This window comes from Xenopus tropicalis, chromosome 1, assembly GCF_000004195.4.
Source record: "Xenopus tropicalis strain Nigerian chromosome 1, UCB_Xtro_10.0, whole genome shotgun sequence".
Classification (NCBI taxonomy): domain Eukaryota; kingdom Metazoa; phylum Chordata; class Amphibia; order Anura; family Pipidae; genus Xenopus; species Xenopus tropicalis.
Genome location: NC_030677.2, coordinates 178,936,261 through 178,959,287, shown reverse-complemented (window position 1 = coordinate 178,959,287; position 23,027 = coordinate 178,936,261). Strand labels below are relative to the sequence as shown.

Genomic DNA, 23,027 nt, shown 5'->3' with positions numbered 1-23,027 from the left:
ACTATACCTGCCATCCCACAGCCACAGTCCCTTCCCAGAGGCTATTATCCCCCCCACTGCTACTATAGGCACCATCTCTCCCTACTATACCTGCTATCCCACAGCTACTATCCCTTCCCAATGGCTACTACCCCACTTCTACTATAGGCACCATCTCTCCCTACTATACCTGCCATCCCACAGCCACAGTCCCTTCCCAGAGGCTATTATCCCACTGCTACTATAGGCACCATCTCTCCCTACTATACCTGCTATCCCACAGCCACTATCCCTTCCCAATGGCTACTACCCCACTGCTACTATAGGCACCATCTCTCCCTACTATACCTGCTATCCCACAGCCACTATCCCTTCCCAATGGCTACTACCCCACTGCTACTATAGGCACCATCTCTCCCTACTATACCTGCTATCCCACAGCCACTATCCCTTCCCAATGGCTACTACCCCACTGCTACTATAGGCACCATCTCTCCCTACTATACCTGCTATCCCTTATCCCACTGCTACTATGGGCACCATCTCTCCCTACTATACCTGCTATCCCTTATCCCACTGCTACTATAGGCACCATCTCTCCCTACTATACCTGCTATCCCTTATCCCACTGCTACTATAGGCACCATCTCTCCCTACTATACCTGCTATCCCTTATCCCACTGCTACTATGGGCACCATCTCTCCCTACTATACCTGCTATCCTACAGTCACAGTCCCTTCCCAGAGGCTATTATCCCCCCACTGCTACTATAGGCACCATCTCTCCCTACTATACCTGCTATCCTACAGGCACAGTCCCTTCCCAGAGGCTATTATCCCCCCACTGCTACTATAGGCACCATCTCTCCCTACTATACCTGCTATCCCACAGCCACAGTCCCTTCCCAGAGGCTATTATCCCCCTGCTACTATAGGCACCATCTCTCCCTACTATACCTGCTATCCCACAGCCACAGTCCCTTCCCAGAGGCTATTATCCCCCCACTGCTACTATAGGCACCATCTCTCCCTACTATACCTGCTATCCCACAGCCACAGTCCCTTCCCAAAGGGTATTATCCCCCACTGCTACTATAGGCACCATCTCTCCCTACTATACCTGCTATCCCACAGCCACAGTCCCTTCCCAGAGGCTATTATCCCCCCACTGCTACTATAGGCACCATCTCTCCCTACTATACCTGCTATCCCACAGCCACAGTCCCTTCCCAGAGGCTATTATCCCCCACTGCTACTATAGGCACCATCTCTCCCTACTATACCTGCTATCCCACCGCCACAATCCCTTCCCAGAGGCTATTATCCCCCCACTGCTACTATAGGTACCATCTCCCCCTACTATACCTGCTATCCCACAGCCACAGTCCCTTCCCAGAGGCTATTATCCCCCCACTGCTACTATAGGTACCATCTCCCCCTACTATACCTGCTATCCCACAGCCACAGTCCCTTCCCTACCTACTATATTCAATATATCACAGACTCTTCCCAGAGGCTACTATTTACACTACTTTGCAAAAGCTGAACATGCCCTTTGACAGCATTTTGACGAAGACAACTATGTCAAATTTAGAAAGATTAGTAGTTAAACTGGCAAAAAGTAATTTACTCCAACTTTTTAAAAGAAAATAAAAACAGTGTGGCATAAAAAGAAAAACATTTGATATTTAGACAAATGCCAAATTTATCTTCTCTGAACAGACATATTGTATAATATTTATTTTCTGGGCTCCAGCAGTTGCACCTCACTGATGGTGGCTGTGTAATGCATGATTAGAGCTAACTGCTGATAGTTGCCAGTACATTAGTTTTGTGTTCCCCTTTAAGAACACATAATGATCAATGTACAGCGCCTTTCCACTGAAAGGGCTGTGCTTCATGTTGTGTTTAGTAAGCCTGAACACTAACAAAGGGAAGCTCTACCCTATATAGTTTTACTGCTGAGCAGAACCTAATTAGTTTAGAATCAGTTACACTGCCTGATGCTCGTTAGGACTTGCTGACAAGCACTGCCCCCACTGGCTTATCCCTACTGCACCAGGATTTACTTGTGAATGTCATTGTAACGCAGATTTGGTGAATCAGCCGAGTTCTATGTTTGATTCATCAGCGAGAAATTATATCAGACTGAAGGTAAAATGATTCGCTTAAGTATATGAATTTAATATCATGTCTATAATTCTATTAATCTATGAAAACACCCAAATGTAAGATGTGTTAAAGCACAGATATAAGCACATTTTAGGCCATTATAAAATCAGTTACAGTTGGATCAATGATATTTAGCAGCATTGGCACAGATTGGCATATTGGGGCTTGCATTTATTGACTTCTACTGAAGCTGAATGTTGAAATGTTTTTGAATGTATTATTTAATAATGAGTTAAGCTTGTTTGCCTAAAGTGGGCCTATGAAAATAAATGCCTTTTAATATTTTATTGTTCAACTTGGGGTCCTTCAGCTGCTGGAAGCTGCAACTCTTAGTGCTCTTAGCTGGGTGTGGTTGGGGCATGACAGGGAATGCTTTAGGGCAGGACATAGAGAGCTTCTAGTCCTCATCATGTCCTTTGTAGAAGTACAAATAACAATCATTAAAAATGTATATTCTTATATACATTCTTAGTTTTTACATTTACAGTGTTGCCTGTGGCCCTTCTAGTTTTGTTCAACTAGAACATTCAATGTCAGCTGATGACTTTCAGGTGATTATAGCAGCTGTACCTGGGGGCCTATTTAGTGTGCTGAGTAAAATGGCAAATGTCACCATCTGAAAGCCAGACTTTATGCCATTATTCTATGCAAGCTACGTAATTACATTGTTTTTTACACAGCGAAGCCTCGCAATGAATGACGAATTTTGCTGCCATTTTTGCACAGCATAATAAGTAGGCATCTTAGTGTGCTGTAATTGGTGCAAACCCCAGCAGGTGTAATTCATTGCTATCAATTATTTTAATGAGAATGTTGTAAGAATACACCTGAGCTTCACTAAAAAAAGTATATAATTTTAAAGGGAAAGCTATGTTGATGAACAAAAGCTGGAGGGCTGCAATTTGGGCATACCTAATTTTTATAGGGTCATAGCGCCTTAACACAGTGAGGTGAAACATCTCAAAAAAAATGGTACGGCCGACCCATCAAATCAAATGGTACGGTCTGACCCCCCCTCAAATCAAATGGTACGGTCCGCCCCCTCCAAAAAATGGTACGGTCCAACCCCCCCCTCGAAACAAATGGTACGGTCCAACCCCCCTCCAAAAAATGGTACGGTCTGATCCCCCCTTCAAAAAAATAGCATGGTACGGCCTGATCCCCCGTCGGAAAAAAGTGGTACGGTCCGACACCCTCTCCAAAAAAATGGTACGGTCCGATCTCCCCCCCAAAAAAATGGTACGGTCCGACCCCCCCCTTCAAATAAAATGGTGCGGGCTGACCCCCCTCCAAAAAAATGGTACGGTCCAACCAAAATTTTTTGGAATGGGGGTCGGACTGTACCATTTTTTGGAGGGGGGCGGGGTTGGACGTACCATTTTTTTGAGAGGGAGGGATGGACCGTGACATTTTTGGAGGGGGGGTCGGACCATACCAATTTTAAGAGCGGGGGAGGTCGGACCGTACCATTTTATTTTGGAGGGGTAGGACCGTACCATTTTTTAGAGGGGATGGGGACGGACCGTACCATTTTCAAGAGCGGGGGGGTCGGACCGTACCATTTTTTAGAGCGGGGAGTCGGGCCATACCATTTTTAGAGGGGGAGGGGACCGTACCAATTTTTTTCGAGTGGGGGGGGATGGACGTACCAGTCGGACCGTACCATTTTTAAGAGCGGGGGTCGGACCGCACCAATTTTTATGGGGGGATAGGACCGTACCATTTTATTTTGGGTGGGGGGGGGAGTCGGACCGTACCATTTTTTGAGTGGGGGGGATGGACCGTACCATTTTTAAGAGCGGGGGGGGTTTCGGTCCGTACCATTTTTTTCGAGTGGGGGGATGAACGTACCATTTTTAAGAGTGGGGGGTCGGACCGTACCATTTTTAAGAGTGGGGGGGGGGGTTCGGACTGTACCATTTTTTGAGTGGGAGGGGGGTCGGACCGTACCATTTTTAAGAGCGGGGGGGTGATGGACCGTACCATTTTTAAGAGCGGGGGGGGTCGGACCGTACCATGTTTAAGAGCGGGGGGGTTCGGACTGTACCATTTTTTGAGTGGGGGGGGGGATGGACCGTACCATTTTTAAGAGCGGGGGGGTCGGACCGTACCATTTTTAAGAGCGGGGGGGGGGGTTCGGACTGTACCATTTTTAAGAGCGGGGGGGTCGGACCGTACCATTTTTTGAGGGGGGGGGTGGACCGTACCATTTTTAAAAGCGGGGGGGGGGGGGTCGGACCGTACCATTTTTTGAGTGGGGGGGGGGATGGACCGTACCATTTTTGAGTGGGGGGGGGATGGACCGTACCATTTTTAAGAGCGGGGGGGGGTTCGGACCGTACCATTTTTTGAGTGGGGGGGGATGACCGTACCATTTTTAAGAGCGGGGGGGGGTTCGGACCGTACCATTTTTTGAGTGAGGGGGATGGACCGTACCATTTTTAAGAGCGGGGGTGGTTCGGACTGTACCATTTTTGAGTGGGGGGGGGTGGACCGTACCATTTTTAAGAGCGGGGGGGTCGGACCGTACCATTTTTAAGAGCGGGGGGGTTCGGACTGTACCATTTTTAAGAGCGGGGGGGGTCGGACCGTACCATTTTTGGAGGGGGGGGGGTCGGACCGTACCATTTTTAAGAGCGGGGGGGGGGGGTGGACCGTACCATTTTTTGGAGGGCGGGGGGTCGGTCCGTACTCGAAAATAAAATGGTACGGTCCGACCCCCCCTCTAAAAAATGGTACGGTCCGAACCCCCCTCGCTCTTAAAAATGGTACTGTCCGACCCCCCCACTCTATAAAATGGGACGGTCCGACCCCCCTCCAAAAAATGGTAAGGTCCGACCCTCCCAAAATAAAATGGTACGGTCCAACTTCCCCCCGCTCATAAAAATGGTATGTCCATCCCCCCCCACACACAAAAAATGGTACAGTCCGAACCCCCCCGCTCTTAAAAATGGTACGGTCCATCCCCCCCCCCTCAAAAAATGGTACGGTCCGAACCCCCCCCCCGCTCTTAAAAATGGTACGGTCCATCCCCCCCCCCCACTCAAAAAATGGTACGGTCCGAACCCCCCCCCACTCGAAAAAAAATGGTACGGTCCATTCCCCCCCCCACTCGAAAAAAAATGGTACGGTCCATCCCCCCCCCCACTCAAAAAATGGTACGGTCCGACCCCCCCCGCTCTTAAAAATGGTACGGTCCGACCCCCCCGCTCTTAAAAATGGTATGGTCCGACCCCCCGCTCCCATTTTATTTTGGGAGGGTCGGACCTTACCATTTTTTGGAGGGGGGTCGGACCGTACCATTTTTAAGAGCGGGGGGGTCGGACCGTACCATTTTTAAGAGCGGGGGGGGGGTCGGACCGTACCATTTTTAAGAGCGGGGGGGTCGGACCGTACCATTTTTAAGAGCGGGGGGGTCGGATCGTACCATTTTTTAGAGCGGGGGGGGGGGGTCGGACCGTACCATTTTTAGAGTGGGGGGGGGGATGGACCGTACCATTTTTTTTCGAGTGTGGGGGGTTCGGACCGTACCATTTTTTGAGTGGGGGGGGGGATGGACCGTACCATTTTTAAGAGCGGGGGGGGGGGTTCGGACCGTACCATTTTTTGAGGGGGGGGATGGACCGTACCATTTTTAAGAGCGGGGGGGTTCGGACTGTACCATTTTTTGTGTGGGGGGGGGGGGATGGACCATACCATTTTTAAGAGCGGGGGTGGTTCGGACCATTTTTTGAGTGGGGTGGTTCGGACTGTACCATTTTTTGAGTGGGGGGGGGTGGACCGTACCATTTTTAAGAGCGGGGGGGTCGGACCGTACCATTTTTAAGAGCGGGGGGGTTCGGACTGTACCATTTTTAAGAGCGGGGGGGGTCGGACCGTACCATTTTTGGAGGGGGGGGGGTCGGACCGTACCATTTTTAAGAGCGGGGGGGGGGGGGTGGACCGTACCATTTTTTGGAGGGCGGGAGGTCGGTCCGTACTCGAAAATAAAATGGTACGGTCCGACCCCCCCTCTAAAAAATGGTACGGTCCGAACCCCCCTCGCTCTTAAAAATGGTACTGTCCGACCCCCCCACTCTATAAAATGGGACGGTCCGACCCCCCTCCAAAAAATGGTAAGGTCCGACCCTCCCAAAATAAAATGGTACGGTCCAACTTCCCCCCGCTCATAAAAATGGTATGTCCATCCCCCCCCACACACAAAAAATGGTACAGTCCGAACCCCCCGCTCTTAAAAATGGTACGGTCCATCCCCCCCCCCTCAAAAAATGGTACGGTCCGAACCCCCCCCCCGCTCTTAAAAATGGTACGGTCCATCCCCCCCCCCCACTCAAAAAATGGTACGGTCCGAACCCCCCCCCACTCGAAAAAAAATGGTACGGTCCATTCCCCCCCCCACTCGAAAAAAAATGGTACGGTCCATCCCCCCCCCCCACTCAAAAAATGGTACGGTCCGACCCCCCCCGCTCTTAAAAATGGTACGGTCCGACCCCCCCGCTCTTAAAAATGGTATGGTCCGACCCCCCGCTCCCATTTTATTTTGGGAGGGTCGGACCTTACCATTTTTTGGAGGGGGGTCGGACCGTACCATTTTTAAGAGCGGGGGGGTCGGACCGTACCATTTTTAAGAGCGGGGGGGGGGTCGGACCGTACCATTTTTAAGAGCGGGGGGGTCGGACCGTACCATTTTTAAGAGCGGGGGGGTCGGATCGTACCATTTTTTAGAGCGGGGGGGGGGGTCGGACCGTACCATTTTTAGAGTGGGGGGGGGGATGGACCGTACCATTTTTTTTCGAGTGTGGGGGGGTTCGGACCGTACCATTTTTTGAGTGGGGGGGGGGATGGACCGTACCATTTTTAAGAGCGGGGGGGGGGGTTCGGACCGTACCATTTTTTGAGGGGGGGGATGGACCGTACCATTTTTAAGAGCGGGGGGGTTCGGACTGTACCATTTTTTGTGTGGGGGGGGGGGATGGACCATACCATTTTTAAGAGCGGGGGTGGTTCGGACCATTTTTTGAGTGGGGGGGTTCGGACCGTACCATTTTTTTTCGAGTGGGGGGGATGAACATACCATTTTTATGAGCGGGGGGAAGTTGGACCGTACCATTTTATTTTGGGAGGGTCGGACCTTACCATTTTTTGGAGGGGGGTCGGACCGTCCCATTTTATAGAGTGGGGGGGTCGGACAGTACCATTTTTAAGAGCGAGGGGGGTTCGGACCGTACCATTTTTTAGAGGGGGGAGGTCGGACCGTACCATTTTATTTTCGAGTACGGACCGACCCCCCGCCCTCCAAAAAATGGTACGGTCCATCCCCCCCGCTCTTAAAAATGGTACGGTCCGACCCCCCCTCCAAAAATGGTACGGTCCGACCCCCCCCTCCAAAAATGGTACGGTCCGACCCTCCCCTCCAAAAAAATGGTACGGTCCGACCCCCCCCCCCTCCAAAAATGGTACGGTCCGACCCTCCCCTCCAAAAAAAATGGTACGGTCCGAGGGGGTAGGACTGTACCATTGTTTTAGAGGGGGGGGTCGGACCGTACCATTTTTTTTTCGAGTGGGGGGGATGGACGTACCATTTTTAAGAGCGGGGGTTGGATTGTACCATTTTTTTTTCGAGTGGGGGGGATGAACGTACCATTTTTAAGAGCGGGGGGGGGGGTCGGACCGTACCATTTTTATGAGCGGGGGGTCGGACCCTACCATTTTTTGGAGGGGGGGGTCGGACCGTACCATTTTTTTTTTCGAGTGGGGGGGGGAACGTACCATTTATAAGAGCGGGGGGGGGGGGTCGGACCATACAATTTTTAGGAGTGGGGGGAAGTCGGACCGTACCATTATATTTTGGGGGGTCGGACCCTACCATTTTTTGGAGGGGGGGGTCGGACCGTTCCATTTTTAAGAGTGGGGGGGGTCGGACCGTACCATTTTTTCAAGTGGGAGGGATGGACCGTACCATTTTTAAGAGTGGGGGGGTCGGACCATACCATTTTTTTGAGTGGGGGGATGGACGTACCATTTTTTCCGAGTGGGGGGGGGGGTTCGGAGCGTACCATTTTTTTTTCGAGTGGGGGGGATGAACATACCACTTTTATGAGCGGGGGAAGTTGGACCGTAACATTTTATTTTGGGAGGGTCGGACCCTACCATTTTTTGGAGGGGGGGGTCGGACCGTTCCATTTTTAAGAGTGGGGGGGTCGGACCGTACCATTTTTAGGAGCGGGGGGAAGTCGGACCGTACCATTTTATTTTGGGGGGGTTGGACCCTACCATTTTTAAGAGCGGGGAGGGGGATGGACCGTACCATTTTTTTCGAGTGGGGGGGATGGATGTACAATTTTTTAGAGGGGGGTCGGACCGTACCATTTTATTTTGGGGGGTCGGACCCCCCCGCCCTCCAAAAAATGGTACGGTCCGACCCCCCCTCCAAAAATGGTACGGTCCGACCCTCCCCTCCAAAAAAATGGTACGATCCGACCCTCCCCTCCAAAAAATGATACGGTCCGATCCCCCCCCCTCAAATAAAATGGTACGGCCTGACACCCCCTCCAAAAAATGGTACTGTCCGACCCCCCCCAATAACATGGTACGGTCCGACCCCTCCCCCTCCAAAAAATGGTATGGTCCGACCCCCCCCTCCAAAAAATGGTACGGTCCAACCCCAACTCCAGAAAATAGTACGGTCTGACCCCCCCTCAAACAAAATGGTACGGACTGATCCCCTTTCCAATACAATGGTACGGCTCAACCTACTGTTCTTTGACTTCAGCTTTGTCATCTTCTTATTCTTAGCGCCCCCCATTTTCTAAATGCTACTCCTCCTACAGTTTTAGGGGTACAACACCCATCTCTCCACACTTCTTCGCCCTATAGCAGAGCAGGTTGATCCTGCCCCCCGTCTTTTTGTGGCGCCGCTCCGAACACCCCAATTTTCCCATTGACTTTAACAGGGAAGATTTTCAAATTGCTGCCACTCTTACAGCTTTGAAGCTGCATCCCCCAAACTTGAATAACATAATAATGGTGTCACCCCCGAATGAAACAGTGACATTTGTTGGATGACCTCAAAGTGGGAGGGGCCAACAACAGCCAATCAAATTTCATTCATTGACTTTTATGGGGAAATTGAAACTGCTGCCAATCTTACAGCTTTGAAGCTACACTCTCCAAACATGAATCACACCGTCATGGGGTCAGCCTGAATAAAAATATTATGATTGTTGGATGCCCAAAAGTGGGTGGAGCTGTGAACAGCCAATCAGATTTTACCTGTTGACTTGGAGGAAATTCAACACACCGGGGTCCCCAGAGTTATTGGTTTGATGCCAGAGTGCCCAAACTTTGCACAGTCAGTCACTGGGTGACTACGTACTCAAGGTTAGAAAAAGTGGGCGGGGCTGCCAAAAGCCAATCACATTTCTTTCATTGTTTTCAGTGGGGAAATATTAACTGCTGCCATTCTCACAGTATTATCCCCAGGGTCCCCAAACTTTTCACAGTTGGTCACTAGGGGACTGCAGTTAATTTTGAAAAAGTGGGTGGAGCCACCAACAGCCAATCATATTTCACCTATTGAATTTTATTGTTTTGATGTCAGGGTCCCCAAACTTTACATAGTTTGTCACTGGGTGACTATGTTCAAGTTTAGAACAGTGGGCGGGGCCAACAACAGCCAATCAGATTTCACCTATAGACTTCATATGTTTTAATATTAATACCCAAACTTTGCAAAGCAGAGCCACCAACAGCCAATCGATTTCCACCCATTAAATGTCATCCAATCAGATTTCATCCATTGAATTTTATTGGTTTAAATTTAAAATGCTGTCATTCTCACACTGTTTATGCCAGGGTGCCCACTGTTTGTCACTGGGTGACTTCAACTCAAGGTTAGAAAAAGTTGGCACACCCATCAACTACCAATCACAATTTACCTATTGACTTTTATTGGTTTAAATTTAAACTGCTGCCATTCTTTGACTATTAATTCTAGGGTCCCTAAACATTGCAGAGTTAGTCACTGGGTAACTGCAGTTCCAGGTTAGAAAAAGTGGGTGGAGCCACCAATCAGATGTCACTTGTTGACTTTCAGTCACTATTACAACCAGGGTCCCCAAACTTTGCACAGTGGTTTTTACTATGTGACTGTGGTCCAAGGTTAGAAAAAGTAGGCGCAGCCAACAACAGATCAGATTTCATTCAGTGAAAACCGTCAGTGACACGTTTTTCAACCCAACATGAAGTTTGTTCTCAAACTTCCCTTTCTAGTTTTTCATTTTGTTTCTCTTCCCATGCATTAGTAATGGCTGCCAAAGGGAGGGGAAGGGCTGCCTTTACATTTGACATCCAAGCAATTGGATTTTCAAGAGGTGAATCTTTGCCAGAGACTCAGCTAACACCACTGCCAATCTTTCCAGTAAGTAATCTTTGTATACAATAGAAAGAGTATAGCTTGCAGGGAAATGCTTTTTTAAATGGTTTCCTTCCACTGCCCTTTTATTTCAGTAATACAGAGTGGACATGGTCTATGGCAGTAGCTCCAAATCTAGCAATCTAGCAACCACTTAACAAAATTGTGTATCTTGGGCACTTGGAATGACTATACCACTCTCCTCACATATTTTTCAAACTTGTGTGGCTTTTAACACAAAATTACCTAAATGCTTCTCTTGAATATACCTTGAACCTTTATTTAGAGCGAAAGGCAGAAAACGTTTTTGTCTTGCTTTTAATTTACATGATTAATATGCGCCTAAATGAAATTTGTAAAATGAACAGTTATGACAAGAGGATGTAAAACCTCCAAAAAGCTGTAATTACCACAACAATTACACAGGCTATGAAAGCCCAAGTGGCTGGAAAACAGGCTAGCGACAGAGATGCCATACTGTTTGGAGGGCTCACACTAAGCTGGAAGCTGGAGAGCTCACTTAATTACAACCAGTTCCAATCTGCTGGCAGCACAGGCATTCCACAGGGGTAACTGTAGTACAGGTGTAGGATCTGTTATCCAGAATGCTCCGCACCTGGGGTTTTCTGGATAAGGGATCTTTTTGTAATTTGCATACCATACCTTATATATTCTAAAAAGTCATTTAAAGATTAATAAATGAAGTGGAATTGTTTTGACTCCAATAAGGATTCATTCTATCTTAATTAGGATCAATTACAGGGTACTCTTTTATTATTACAGAGAAAAAGGAAATAATTTAAAAGAAATGTTATTTTATCAATAAAATTGAGTCTATGGGAGTCTATGGGATGGCCTTCCTGTAATTCAGAGCTTTCTGGATAACATCCACCATCATGACGCTTTATACCAGACCTGAGTTTTTATTACATCACTAGTGTTTTTATTAACTGGAGGAAACAAATTCATGCAGGCCTCAACAGGCAAGGTAAGAGTTAAACCAAATAATTTTTGTCTGATATTTTTTTTCTTAGTCTACAGAATTCAAACCTGTACCTCTGAAAATAGGGGAGGATCAAGATTATATACTTGCATTAAAACAAGAAATGCGAAAAACTATGAAATGCCTTCCATACTATATGGGAGCAAAAGCTGACAAACAAAGTAGGTACTGTGTACGCATTGCATACTACTTAGCACCAGTAATGCATATAAAGAAAATTTCTAATGTGAGGTCATAGATACACAAAACTATATAGATGTGTATAAATACACAACATGAGAGTAAACTTAACCGCTTGGGTTCAACTGATAGAATCGAGCTGAGAGAAGGAAGAGCTGTTTTTACATAGATCTGGTTCCTGCTGTTTTGATTTACACTGTATTAGGAAGCCACTGAACTTATCACTGCCTGTAGACTCAAGCAACTATCCCCCATATGTATTAAAAGGCATTAAGTTTGCCCAGAAGCAATGTTTGCCCAGGTCTAGTTTCTCATAGCAACCAGATGTTTGTTTTCACAAACCAATAAAAATTGAAATAGGTTATTAGATCATTATCATCCTTTTCACCTTTTTATTAAATTAGCCCAATGAGATTATTTTAGGCCATTTTTAATGAAAACTTGAACTGGATAATTATAAAGAAGAAGGAAAGGTAGAATCACTAGGGGATACCAGGTTATTAGGCACCCCTCAAGAAATGTACCAGCTGTCTTAGTCCAGTGTATTTAAGTCACGTATATCTGGTGGACAAACTGCTCTCAGTCGACCAATCCTTTAAATACTGCAGTCAGATTCATAGTTGTCTAAATATTGGTTTTAAACTGGCACAATTAATAATGAGCTTTGATTCTGAGGGCACACTAGGCCTTCCCTGTTTGTCTTTAAATGTATGTGCATCAACATTTTAGGCATTGAAAGGTACAGTAAAAAGTATGAAATAGAGGCTGAAAGAAAATTACAAAGAGAATGGACACCAGGTGAGATACCACTTTTATTATTTTCTATTAGTAACTGGGGCTGATTTACTCACATAAGTGCTAAAGTGCACCAGTGCCATTAGTCATAACAACCATGATTAAAGGAGAAGGAAAGGCTAATAAAGAGTTAATCTCAAGCTGCAGAAATACCTTCAGTTCTCTCAATAGTGCCCTTACGTCTCCCCATATTTCTCCCATTCAGATGATCAGAAGCCTCATAGGAAAAAAACGCTGAGCTCCTGCACCAAGACCAAGACCAGTGTACATGCTCAGTTTGTAAGACTATGAGGAAGCTTCCTGCTGATTGGCTTAGATCACACATTCCTTAGGAGAGGGGAGAGAGGATAGAGCTGTGTAGACTCACAGGAAAAAAAGAGACAAGAAATCTTGTTTCTTTTGACAGAGAACACAGCGTTTCTGTGGGTGCTTATGGCTGTATTTACATAGACCTTTCTGATAAAGCTTACTTAGTTTTTACCTTTCCTTCGTCTTTAAAATTAATTGCTGACTGGTTACAACTAGCAACAGCGCTGGTGCAGTTTAGTAGCTATGTTAATAAATTGGCCTATTATATTGGCCGAATAGAATGTACAAACAACTGTACTGATAAAAACTGATGCTTTTTATTTTATATTAAGGGATTTTTTTGTGTTATTTACCCAATTTTCTTCTTCGTCCCTTCCATGTCAGTACGCATGGGCAGTATTGCCCCCACAGCTAGGAGGTAGGACCTATATACCAAAGCCAATCAAAATTAGCCCTTACCTATAAGACCATGTGACTTCCTCCTCACCACAGTTATTTTTTGTCCTACTGAACAGGAGGTAGGATCTCCCTCCTCACCATTTTGTGATTTCACAGTTTGATTTTTCTTTTGTTTTTGTCATTTTATTTATTTATTTTATTTTTTATCTCTGTGTATACATAGAGGGATGATTCCCAGGTAATGGAGAAGATTTTACCTGATGCCCCAATAAGTAAAGTAATCAAACTTTCACCTATTGGGAAGAAATGCAGGTGTGGGCATACCCATGGTCCTAGCAGCTGCTTAGTGGGAAAGTATACAGGCGTGGGTATTTCCACTTTCCTGCCTGTGACCAATTGAGTCTCCTTTTTCCTATGGTGTTTTGAGCCTTTGAAGACATTTCGGACTAAAGGGCCATGGGTATGGATATGGGCTAGTGATAACTAAGCCTGAATCTGGTGAGTATGAATCTTCAGTCCCCACTGTGTGTATGAAATGCTCAGTGCACTGAGAGGCCTGCATACTAACGAGCTAATTATGTCCCTCAGCTGAAGGCTGTCTGGGTTCCTGTGGGAGTTGCCATGCTGCTGACTACTCACTGCTATCTGGTAAGGTGTAAGTGCTCCTTTAGGGCACTTTGCTATTGATATCTTTAGTGTTTTTACTGTAAGCCTGAGTCCTCTGTGCAGACACAGCAGGTATGGGTGCAGGTATGGGTGCTCGTATGTGTGCTCATTTACACCAGGTGCTTCCAAGACTGTTCTAGGAGTTGCACTGCTGTAGCAGTATGGTATCTCCTTTTCTTACGGGGAGTCTGCACCTTATAACCAGCCTTTCTCCAGGGTTCTGACTGGAGTTTGCATTTTGCCTACAAGCCAATTTTATCCTGTAAGGTGTTTGTGTGCTTCTAGGCCTCCTTGCTATTGCTGTTTCATATTGTTAGCCTTTCTTGGTGAGTCGAGTCTGCCATGCAAACTCTGCAGGTATTGGGGCTCATTATTACAGTGGATACATCCAGACTGGCTAGGAGTTGCACTGCTGTAGCAGTATGGTATCTCCTTTTCTCGCAGGGAGTCTGAACCTTATAACCAACCTTTCTCCACGGTTCTGACTGGAGTTTGCATTTTGCCTACAAGCCAATTTTATCCTGTAAGGTGTTTGTATGCTTCTAGGCCTCCTTGCTATTGCTGTTTCATATGGTTAGCTTTTCTTTGTGAGTCTACCATGCGGACTCTGCAGGTATAGGAGCTCATTATTACACCAGGTGTGCCCAGACTGGCTGGGAGTTGCACTGCTGTAGCAGTATGGTATCTCCTTTTCTCACAGGGAGTCTGCACCTTTTAACCAGTCTTTCTCCAGGGTTCTGACTGGAGTTTGCCTTTACCTAAAAGCCAGTGTTATCTTGTTAGGTGCTTGTATGCTTCTTGGGCTCCTTGTTATTGCTATTTCATATATGTAGAATTCCTTGTGAGTCAAATCTACTGTGCAGACACAGCAGGTATAGCAGCTCTTATTTCATCAGGGGCTTCCTGGTTTAACTGGGGTTTCTGTTGTGGCAATGTTGTACCTTTTCCTGCTTATTTTATTTCTGCAGGCCCTGGTTGGGTCTTTGGCTTAAAAGGCAGTTTTTTCCTACCAGGTATGAACAGAGTTGTAGTTCAACAACTCCTTTTTCTTTCTGGTGTGTTTACAGGTATATTTCTGTCTGCTAGCATGATAGGAGCCAACATTAGTAAATGTTTGATTGCTCTGTGACTGCCATTTTGCATGACTGCCGGCTTGTGCTATGACCTTTGCTTACGTGCCTGTTGGGCGTTGTCCTGGTTATGGCCTTTGGTCAGCGTGACCGCTGTTCTTGGTCCCTGTTAGCCAGTTTTTTGCTATGTCTCTGGCTTGCATGACTGATGTTCCTTGTTTTGGGCTTTGCCTTGTGTACCTATTGACCCTGGCCGTGATTATAGTTTTTGGTTTGCTTGGCCATTGGTTCTGTCTATGGCCTTTGCCTCACTTGGCTGCAGTTCCTGCTTATGGCCTCCGGCTCATCTGTCTACTGCCTCTGACCCCCGGCATCAGACTTTCTGCTATAGCCTTGACTTGCTTGGCTGCTGGTCCTTTTCATGGACTTTGCCTTGTGTGTCTGTTGGCCCTGATTATGGTCTTTGGCTTGCTTGGCTGTTGGTTCTGTCTATGGCCTTTGCCTAACTTGGCTGCAGTTTCTGCTTATGGCCTCGAGCTCATCTGTCTACTGCCTCTGACCCCTGGCATCAGACTTTCTGCTATAGCCTTGGCTTGCTTGGCTGCCGGTCCTTGTCATGGACTTTGCCTTGTGTGCCTGTTGGCCCAGATTACGGTCTTTGGCTTGCTTGGCTGTTGGGTCTGTTTATGGCTTTTGTTGCCCTTGGCTGTGGTTCCGGGTTATGGCCTTTGGCTTGCTTTGCTACTGCCTCTCACCCCTGGCAGCAGAATTTTTGCTATAGGCTTGCCTGCTGGTCCTTGTTTTGGACTCTGGCTTGCTTGCCTGCTGGTCCTTGTTGGCTTGAGTGGCCACTGGTCCTTGGTTTGGCAGTTTTCTTTGCTTGGTCGCTGGCCCTGGTTCTGGCCTTGACTCACTTGGCTGCTTCTTCCATTCTGGCTTTTAGCTCACTTGGCCGCTGGTTCTGTCTTCTGGTTTGCTTGGCCGTTTTTCCCAGTTCTGTCCTTTGGCTTGCTCGGCAGTGGGATCTGATTTTGGCCTTTGGCTTGCTTGCCCATTGGTTCCAGTTTTGACCTTTGGCTCGCTTGGACATTAGTTTAGTCTTTGACTTGCTTGTCCATTGGTTCAGACCTTTGGCTCTGGTTTCAGCCTTTTGGCTCTGTTTTGGGCCTTAGTTTGCTTGGCCATGGACTCCGGTTTTGGCCATTGGCTCCAGTTTTGACCTTTTGGCTCACTTACCCATTGGTTTTGGCCTTTGGCTGGTGTGACCGTTGGCCCTGTTCTGGTCTTTGGCTTGCTTGGCCATTGGCTCTGATTCTGGCCTTTGGCTTGCTTGGCTCTGGTTCTGGCCTTTGGCTTGCTTGGCAGCTTGGCTCTGGTTCTGGCCTTTGGCTTGCTTGGCAGCTTGGCTCTGGTTCTGGCCTTTGGCTTGCTTGGCCACTTGGTTCTGGCCTTTGGCTTGCTTGGCCTTTGGCTCTGGTTCTGGCCTTTGGCCTCAGGTTTTGACCTTTGGCTTGATTGGCCTTTTGGCTCTGTTTTTGGCCTTCAGCTTGCTTGGCCATTGGCTCAGGTTTTGGCCATTGGCTCCAGTTTTGACTTTTTGGCTTGCTTGCCCATTGGTTTTGGCCTTTGGCTTGCTTGGCTGTTGGCTCTGTTTCTGGCCTTTGGCTTGCTTGGCCGTTGGCTCTAGTTCTGGCCTTTGGCTCTAGTTCTGGCCTTTGGCTTGCTTGGCGTTTGACCAGTTTTGGCCTTTGGTCCTGGTTTGTGGCTCATTTGACCCCGGTTTTAGCCTTGGTTTGCTTGCCAACTTGCCCTGTTTTCTGTCCTTTGGCTCCCAGGGAGACTGGCCCTGGTTAGGAGCTTAGGCTCATAGGATGCTGGCAATTGTTTATGAGGCTGCCAGTTTTGGTGTGCTCCTTGGCGCAGGTGGCTGCTGGCCTTGGCTTAGTCCTTGGCGTATATGGATGCTAGTCATGCTGTTCCTTGGTACAGGCATGTGGTTGGCTGCCTTTGATATGGTCTTTGGTTCATGTCATGGTGTGCCTTGGCGCTTGTGGCTGTCTACCTTAGCTGCTTTCTTGGCATGTGTGGGTGCTTGTTTTTCACCTTGTATTCCACTCCTTACTAGCAGTGGCTAGTTTGGGGAGCAGTTTCTTTGCAGTTACAGTATCTGAACAGTCCATCAGTGGTTGCAGAGTCATGTATTGCAAGCACAGCGCTAGTTTTTTGCTATTGCTTGTGTGTTAGCTATCTTTCACCCTGGGCTCTTGCATGCAGGGATGGCGGCTTGCGTGTTCTCCAGTGCTTTGCTTGACATGCCCACCACTGCTTTCTGGCAGGGTGTTGGTTTGTCCGCTGGTTGTTTAGCATGCATAGTATATGGCGCTTCTGACTTTCATGCAGGGTGGCTAGATGGTACATTGAGTATGGGCTGGCTGTGCACCAGTCGTTCCATGCATGTTTTCCAGTTGATTCCAGTCATGTTTTACTGGTTAGCTGATCTTCCATCTGCAGGTCGTGTACAGTTCCTAAACCTGGCCCTAACATTGCTGGTTAGGTAGCCTCTCAAGGTTGGTAGCTACAGTGAGTGGTAGGAAGTTGGGTTTCAGCCTGTCATGCTCTGTTACAGGCTGGAGTCCCTAGCTTGTTTGTGCCATAGGGGGGCTTGATGGCTAGTGTGCCCTTTCACTGTTCGTTGCTTCAGATCTGTGCTTGGATTATCTTTGGCTGATCTCTGGGGGTTGTTGAGTTTGACGGCTGTCAACACCAATTTAAGCTGATACCGTTGTGCTTTGGAGCTATAGGCTTGTGTGTCACAATTATTTTTCTAGGGCCCCAGGTTAGTGCTAAGGATTGGGGGCATAGAGACAGCTCTAGTGGATAATGCATCAGAGTTGTGGTTAACTGGTCGGTTGCTGCGGGGCTGGTAACACCAGTGAACTGCTCAGTGTCAGTTATGATTGTGACCATTTTCTTCTTGTTGGCAGAGGATCCTCCCGAGCCGGGCTTGTATGTTTATGGCAACCGTAGTGTGGAAATCCCTCTGGTCCCTGAGAGGATTCTTGTAGCCGGGAATGGTCAGTTTTTTCTTGTGATGCTTGATTTGTTTTTAGCATCTGTTGATATTATTGTTCCCACCCCTTATATTTTAGGGGCATGGCTTGGTAGATCCCATGCGTACTGACATGGAAGGGACGAAGAAGAAAATGAGAATTTCACTTACCTCTTATCGTAAATTCCATTTCTTCTAGTCCCGACATGTCAGTACGGGGTTTCCCATCCCAATTATTTGCTTCTTGTATTGCTTGGCAAATGTATAACAGTGGTGAGGAGGAAGTCACATGGTCTTATAGGTAAGGGCTAATTTTGATTGGCTTTGGTATATAGGTCCTACCTCCTAGCTGTGGGGGCAATACTGCCCATGCGTACTGACATGTCGGGACTAGAAGAAATGGAATTTACGATAAGAGGTAAGTGAAATTCTCATTTTCTACAATAGTGATTGCTTTGTGTATTTTACCAGACTGGCGAATTCTTCCAAGGGAGATGAAAGCTGTAAAGACAAAGAAAAAGAAGAGCAAGACTAGTATGTATCACATTTATATAATCTGGCATCTGTTGCTTGATGTTTGATCAAGTCATTACAAACACATGAGCACAATTCCATTCTATGGCCACTGCTGCTGGTCTGGAGCCAAAGGATTCCACTATATAATATCAGTACAGAATGAAATCCAATACCCTTACACTGTGTAGCACAAAGTCTAAACTATTGTGAACCTGGGCAAAGGGAGCATCATTTGTTTGCTGTATTTTTAATGAATATGTTGGATCTGGGGTTATCTTGGACATTTTGATAATATTCTTATGATTTGTTATCCTTAAGTAGAATTATGCCAGAATTCTACTCTACATGCCTCATCCTGTTGACTTTTCCACAGGTACCAAACAGGCAGAAGGGAAAAAACCAGGCCCTGAGACTGACATCTTGAAAAAAATAGAGGTGCAAGTTTCGTCGTATTTCTTCCAAGGCTGAGTATATTACATTCTTTAACTTAAATAGAGCATTATTGTGTTATGTAATTAAATAATCTAAGATTGGTCATGTGAAGTAGCCCACAGCAACCAATCGGCAGGTTACATTTGCTGGTCACCTACATGAAAAACAAACATCTTGTTGGTTGCTATTATTGATGAGCGAATTTTTTTGCCAGGCATGGATTCGTAGCAAATTTCTGCATTTCGCCATTGGCAAATAGTTTTGCGAAACTTATGTGAAAATTCGCCGTGGAAAAATTAGTTGAGCGCAAAAAATTAGTTGCACGTCATAAAAGGGTGCAGTCGCGTAAAAACAAGTGCAGGCGACAAAAAGATGCGGGTGGAAAAAAAAATTGTGTAACAAATGCGTTATGCAAATTTTTCGCCGAAACTGGACAGATTCGCTCATCACTAGTTGCTATGGCTTCCTGCACTTGGGGCATATAAGGGATAAGACTCTTATTTAAATAGCTTGTGTACGGATTCAAAGATAACCCATATCTGGATAAATATTACAACTAAATAAATTTAGTAATGGATAGAACTATGTAAGTCACACCACAATGACCCGTTTCTTTTAGAACAGCTAATGGATTTGTTCACTTTGTTGCGTTGCATTAGGAACTGGAGAAAAAGGGTGATGGTGAAGAGAAATCAGATGAAGAAACTGAGAAAAAAAAGGAAGGAGAGGAGGGGGAGGAAGAGGAGGAGGGCGAGCCAGAAATTGAAGATGAAGAGGAACATGAGGAAGTAATTTTATAGATCTCTGATTACAAATCATTTACTTTGGCATACGGCTTTTACATATTTAAGAGAAAATAAGTTTGCTTTGGGTTTGTTAACCCATTAAAACCAATTGCCAGGTATTACATACTGCCTTCCTACATGCTGTAGGATACCTGACCTGGAGGAAACTTTGCACCTTCTATTCTAAAAGCTGATTTGTGTGGGCTAGAGCAGGAGTGCTGCCATTCCTATAGTTCATCTTTTTGTACAGTATACCACAGTTACCCTTTGTGTTGCCATAGTAATTTAGCAGTGTCACCAACCCTTTGTTTTTGATTAAAACCGCAGCTAATGTTACTGTTTATCACATGTACTGGATAAAAAAGTACTGGTACCCAGAGGGCTCTAAAAACCCCATTCAGTGTGGGGGTTTTTAGAGCCCTACGTATTGCAGAAGAGTAAGGTCATAGTGAGCCACATTGCTTAAAGAACAACATCCTTACGCTACTCTAGAATGATGGCAGCAGTATCCTAGCAGTTGGGCATTGGGGCACGCCTCAGAAGAGGTACAGTAAAGTCTTTAGCTTGAATTAACATGCACATTATTCCATACCTCCACATTAATTTTTTATCTTGGGATAGTATTGAACACAAAATGGGGGTGTGGTTTAAGTCAAATGATGGGCATAACTGGGAGCAACTGGAAGAGAGGAGTGAATGTTAGAGATTTGCACTGTGGCAGTAGAAAATTAATATTCTCTATGAAAACCCCATACCTGCAGATTTAAGTGGTATTTTTTAATTAGAAAATGGTTTTCTTTCACAATGTTATTAATATAGGAGTGAATATACCATATGCAATAATACTAGAGATTTGCTCCAATAAAACAATGGCTTTGATCTAGAATTCCAAGCTAAAAATGCTGCATTGGTTATAGAGCTACTAACCTCTTTGCTTTTTATCTCATTGTAGGAAAATGATTATATTTCTTCCTATTTTGACAATGGAGATGCTTTTGAGGGCAGTGATGACAACATGGATGAAGCCACCTACTAAATATTTAAATACATTGCTTTACAGAATATTTTTTTTATTTCAATGGGACAAATTTGTGTACTGCTTCTCATGTATACTGTTTATCAGCCAATGCAACAAAACTTCTGGCCCTCCATGTTACCAGTGCTTATGTTCTAGGTACAATTGCTGTGCCACTAGCTCTGTATCCAGTTCTAAACTCACTGCATCTGCAGCCTCCAAATGATGGATGATGGCCATGCACCGAAGACTAAGTATTGGGCAAAGCATAATGTCACCGTACATAGAAATTGTTCAGCTAAAAGAGCTCTACATAGAATGGTATTGATTTATGTTTTCCTTATGTATGGATTAGGGAGCAAATTAATTTATGTATGATATAAAGTTATTGTAATGCTAAAAAGAACTGTTTATTTCATGAGAAATTTGTATAGTGTCAGCAGATGTTGAATAAACTGTTGGTATATTTAGGGACAGTGAAATCAGGTGCTAATGGCCTCACTACTGGGCTAATGTTGGTATGATGAAACTAACAAGAAGTACTGCAATCTGATTCTGTTGTATTTAATAAAGAATTCACCCTTCACTAGCTGAGCTCGTCATCCAAGTAAAATACGTACAATGGTCAAATTTATTATCATGGTGTCAATCCAAATGCTATGAATAGGGATTTCTGTATTAGAAAAGACAAGAATAGACTGCAGTCAAGTGAAAATTAACCAGCGCCTGGGCCTTTCGTTGTGTTTTCATCTTGAACATTAAACATGATGGTCGAATGCTTTATGGGGGTGAAGGTGCTAATATAAAAGATAAAGTTGCTCCCTTATCATACTCTTAGGAGCCTATTTACTAACTTTTGTATTTTGTTAGTTTTCAGAAATTATATTTTTCAGCGCTAAAAATTGTGGATTATACTAATTACTCAAACACGAAAAATATGTAATTAGGGGGCCCGTTCATGAAAGCACAAATTTTGTGTGGTTAAAAGCACGATAATTTCTGATGTGCAAAAATTGCTCGAAAATTCTTTTTCACGGTCATATGAAAATATTGTGGTTGCAATCCGAAAGTCACTAAATCTGAACGATTGTAAACATCGTGAAAACCTTTCTGGTTTTGGAACTTCAATGTATGATTTTGGAAGCCTTCCATAGGACTCAATGGCACTCTGCAGCTCCAACCTGGCCCAAGGAAAGTCTCCCATAGGACTCAATGGCACTCTGCAGCTCCAACCTGGCCCAAGGAAAGTCTCCCATAGGACTCAATGGCACTCTGCAGCTCCAACCTGGCCCAAGGAAAGTCTCCCATAGGGCTCAATGGCACTCTGCAGCTCCAACCTGGCCCAAGGAAAGTCTCCCATAGGGCTCAATGGCACTCTGCAGCTCCAACCCGGCCCAAGGAAAGTCTCCCATAGGGCTCAATGGCACTCTGCAGCTCCAACCCGGCCCAAGGAAAGTCTCCCATAGGGCTCAATGGCACTCTGCAGCTCCAACCCGGCCCAAGGAAAGTCTCCCATAGGGCTCAATGGCACTCTGCAGCTCCAACCCGGCCCAAGGAAAGTCTCCCATAGGGCTCAATGGCACTCTGCAGCTCCAACCCGGCCCAAGGAAAGTCTCCCATAGGACTCAATGGCACTCTGCAGCTCCAACCCAGCCAAAAGATCGTCCCGATACCAAAGCTCGAATGAATTCCGAAATGGTTGTAGTCTTTGCAAAAAATACAACTTTTTCATGGAAGAAAAAGTTGTCATTTTAACAATATTATCGTGGTCATTACAAAAAGTTCTATAAATTAGAAAAAATTTATATTTTTCTGAAAAAAAAAAAAGTGTGCTTTCATGAATGGGCCCCTAAGTGTTAAATCCATGAAAAACACTAATGCAAAACTTCACCATCTAAAAGCTATTAAGGTCATGTAGAAGTCAGTGGAAGCTGTCAGGCAAATTGTAATAATCTTTATTTAATTTGTGGTTTTAGTGATGTTTTTTCCTTTGTAAGAACGTGAAAATTCTTATGAAAACAAGGATTTCAGAGTTTCCAAATTCTTGTTTGGATTATTTTTGTGGTTTTTTTTTTGTCTTATGTGCTTTTTATATTCAGATTTTTTATTAAATAAGTAGACATTTGTGCTTTTTTTTTTTTTAAAGTAAGCCTATTTAAACATTTAATAAATAGTGGGGATATCACAAAATGGAAAACTTTTCAATGTAGTAATGCTGCTAGCAGTCAGCTTGAGTGGTGGACA

The 23,027-nt window shown here is 45.6% G+C and overlaps 1 protein-coding gene across 2 annotated transcripts; it reads left to right on the top strand.

Moving 5' to 3' along the window:
- Positions 1 to 1,947: 1,947 nt before the first annotated feature.
- polr3g (polymerase (RNA) III (DNA directed) polypeptide G (32kD)) lies at positions 1,948 to 21,374 on the top strand. 2 transcript variants are annotated; one of them, XM_031893461.1, is made up of 8 exons: positions 1,951 to 2,133; positions 10,455 to 10,570; positions 11,599 to 11,728; positions 12,477 to 12,545; positions 18,507 to 18,569; positions 18,925 to 18,986; positions 19,643 to 19,771; positions 20,721 to 21,374. In XM_031893461.1, exons 2-8 carry the CDS (start codon positions 10,457 to 10,459, stop codon positions 20,802 to 20,804), a joined length of 651 nt encoding a protein of 216 aa, XP_031749321.1. In that variant the 5' UTR covers positions 1,951 to 2,133; positions 10,455 to 10,456; the 3' UTR covers positions 20,805 to 21,374. The 2 variants fall into 2 exon arrangements, with proteins under 2 accessions (XP_031749331.1, XP_031749321.1); XM_031893471.1 differs by lacking the exon at positions 12,477 to 12,545 and having other exon boundaries at positions 1,948 to 2,133.
- Positions 21,375 to 23,027: the final 1,653 nt, after the last annotated feature.

Bases quoted from the DNA above. Each gene is read 5' to 3' on its own strand.
- polr3g (XM_031893461.1), top strand. From the start codon at position 10,457: ATGGCTGCCAAAGGGAGGGGAAGGGCTGCCTTTACATTTGACATCCAA. The intron at 11,729-12,476 runs GTAGGTACTGTG...TCAACATTTTAG, and splicing joins AGCAAAAGCTGACAAACAAA to GCATTGAAAGGTACAGTAAA. The intron at 19,772-20,720 runs GTAATTTTATAG...ATCTCATTGTAG, and splicing joins ATGAAGAGGAACATGAGGAA to GAAAATGATTATATTTCTTC.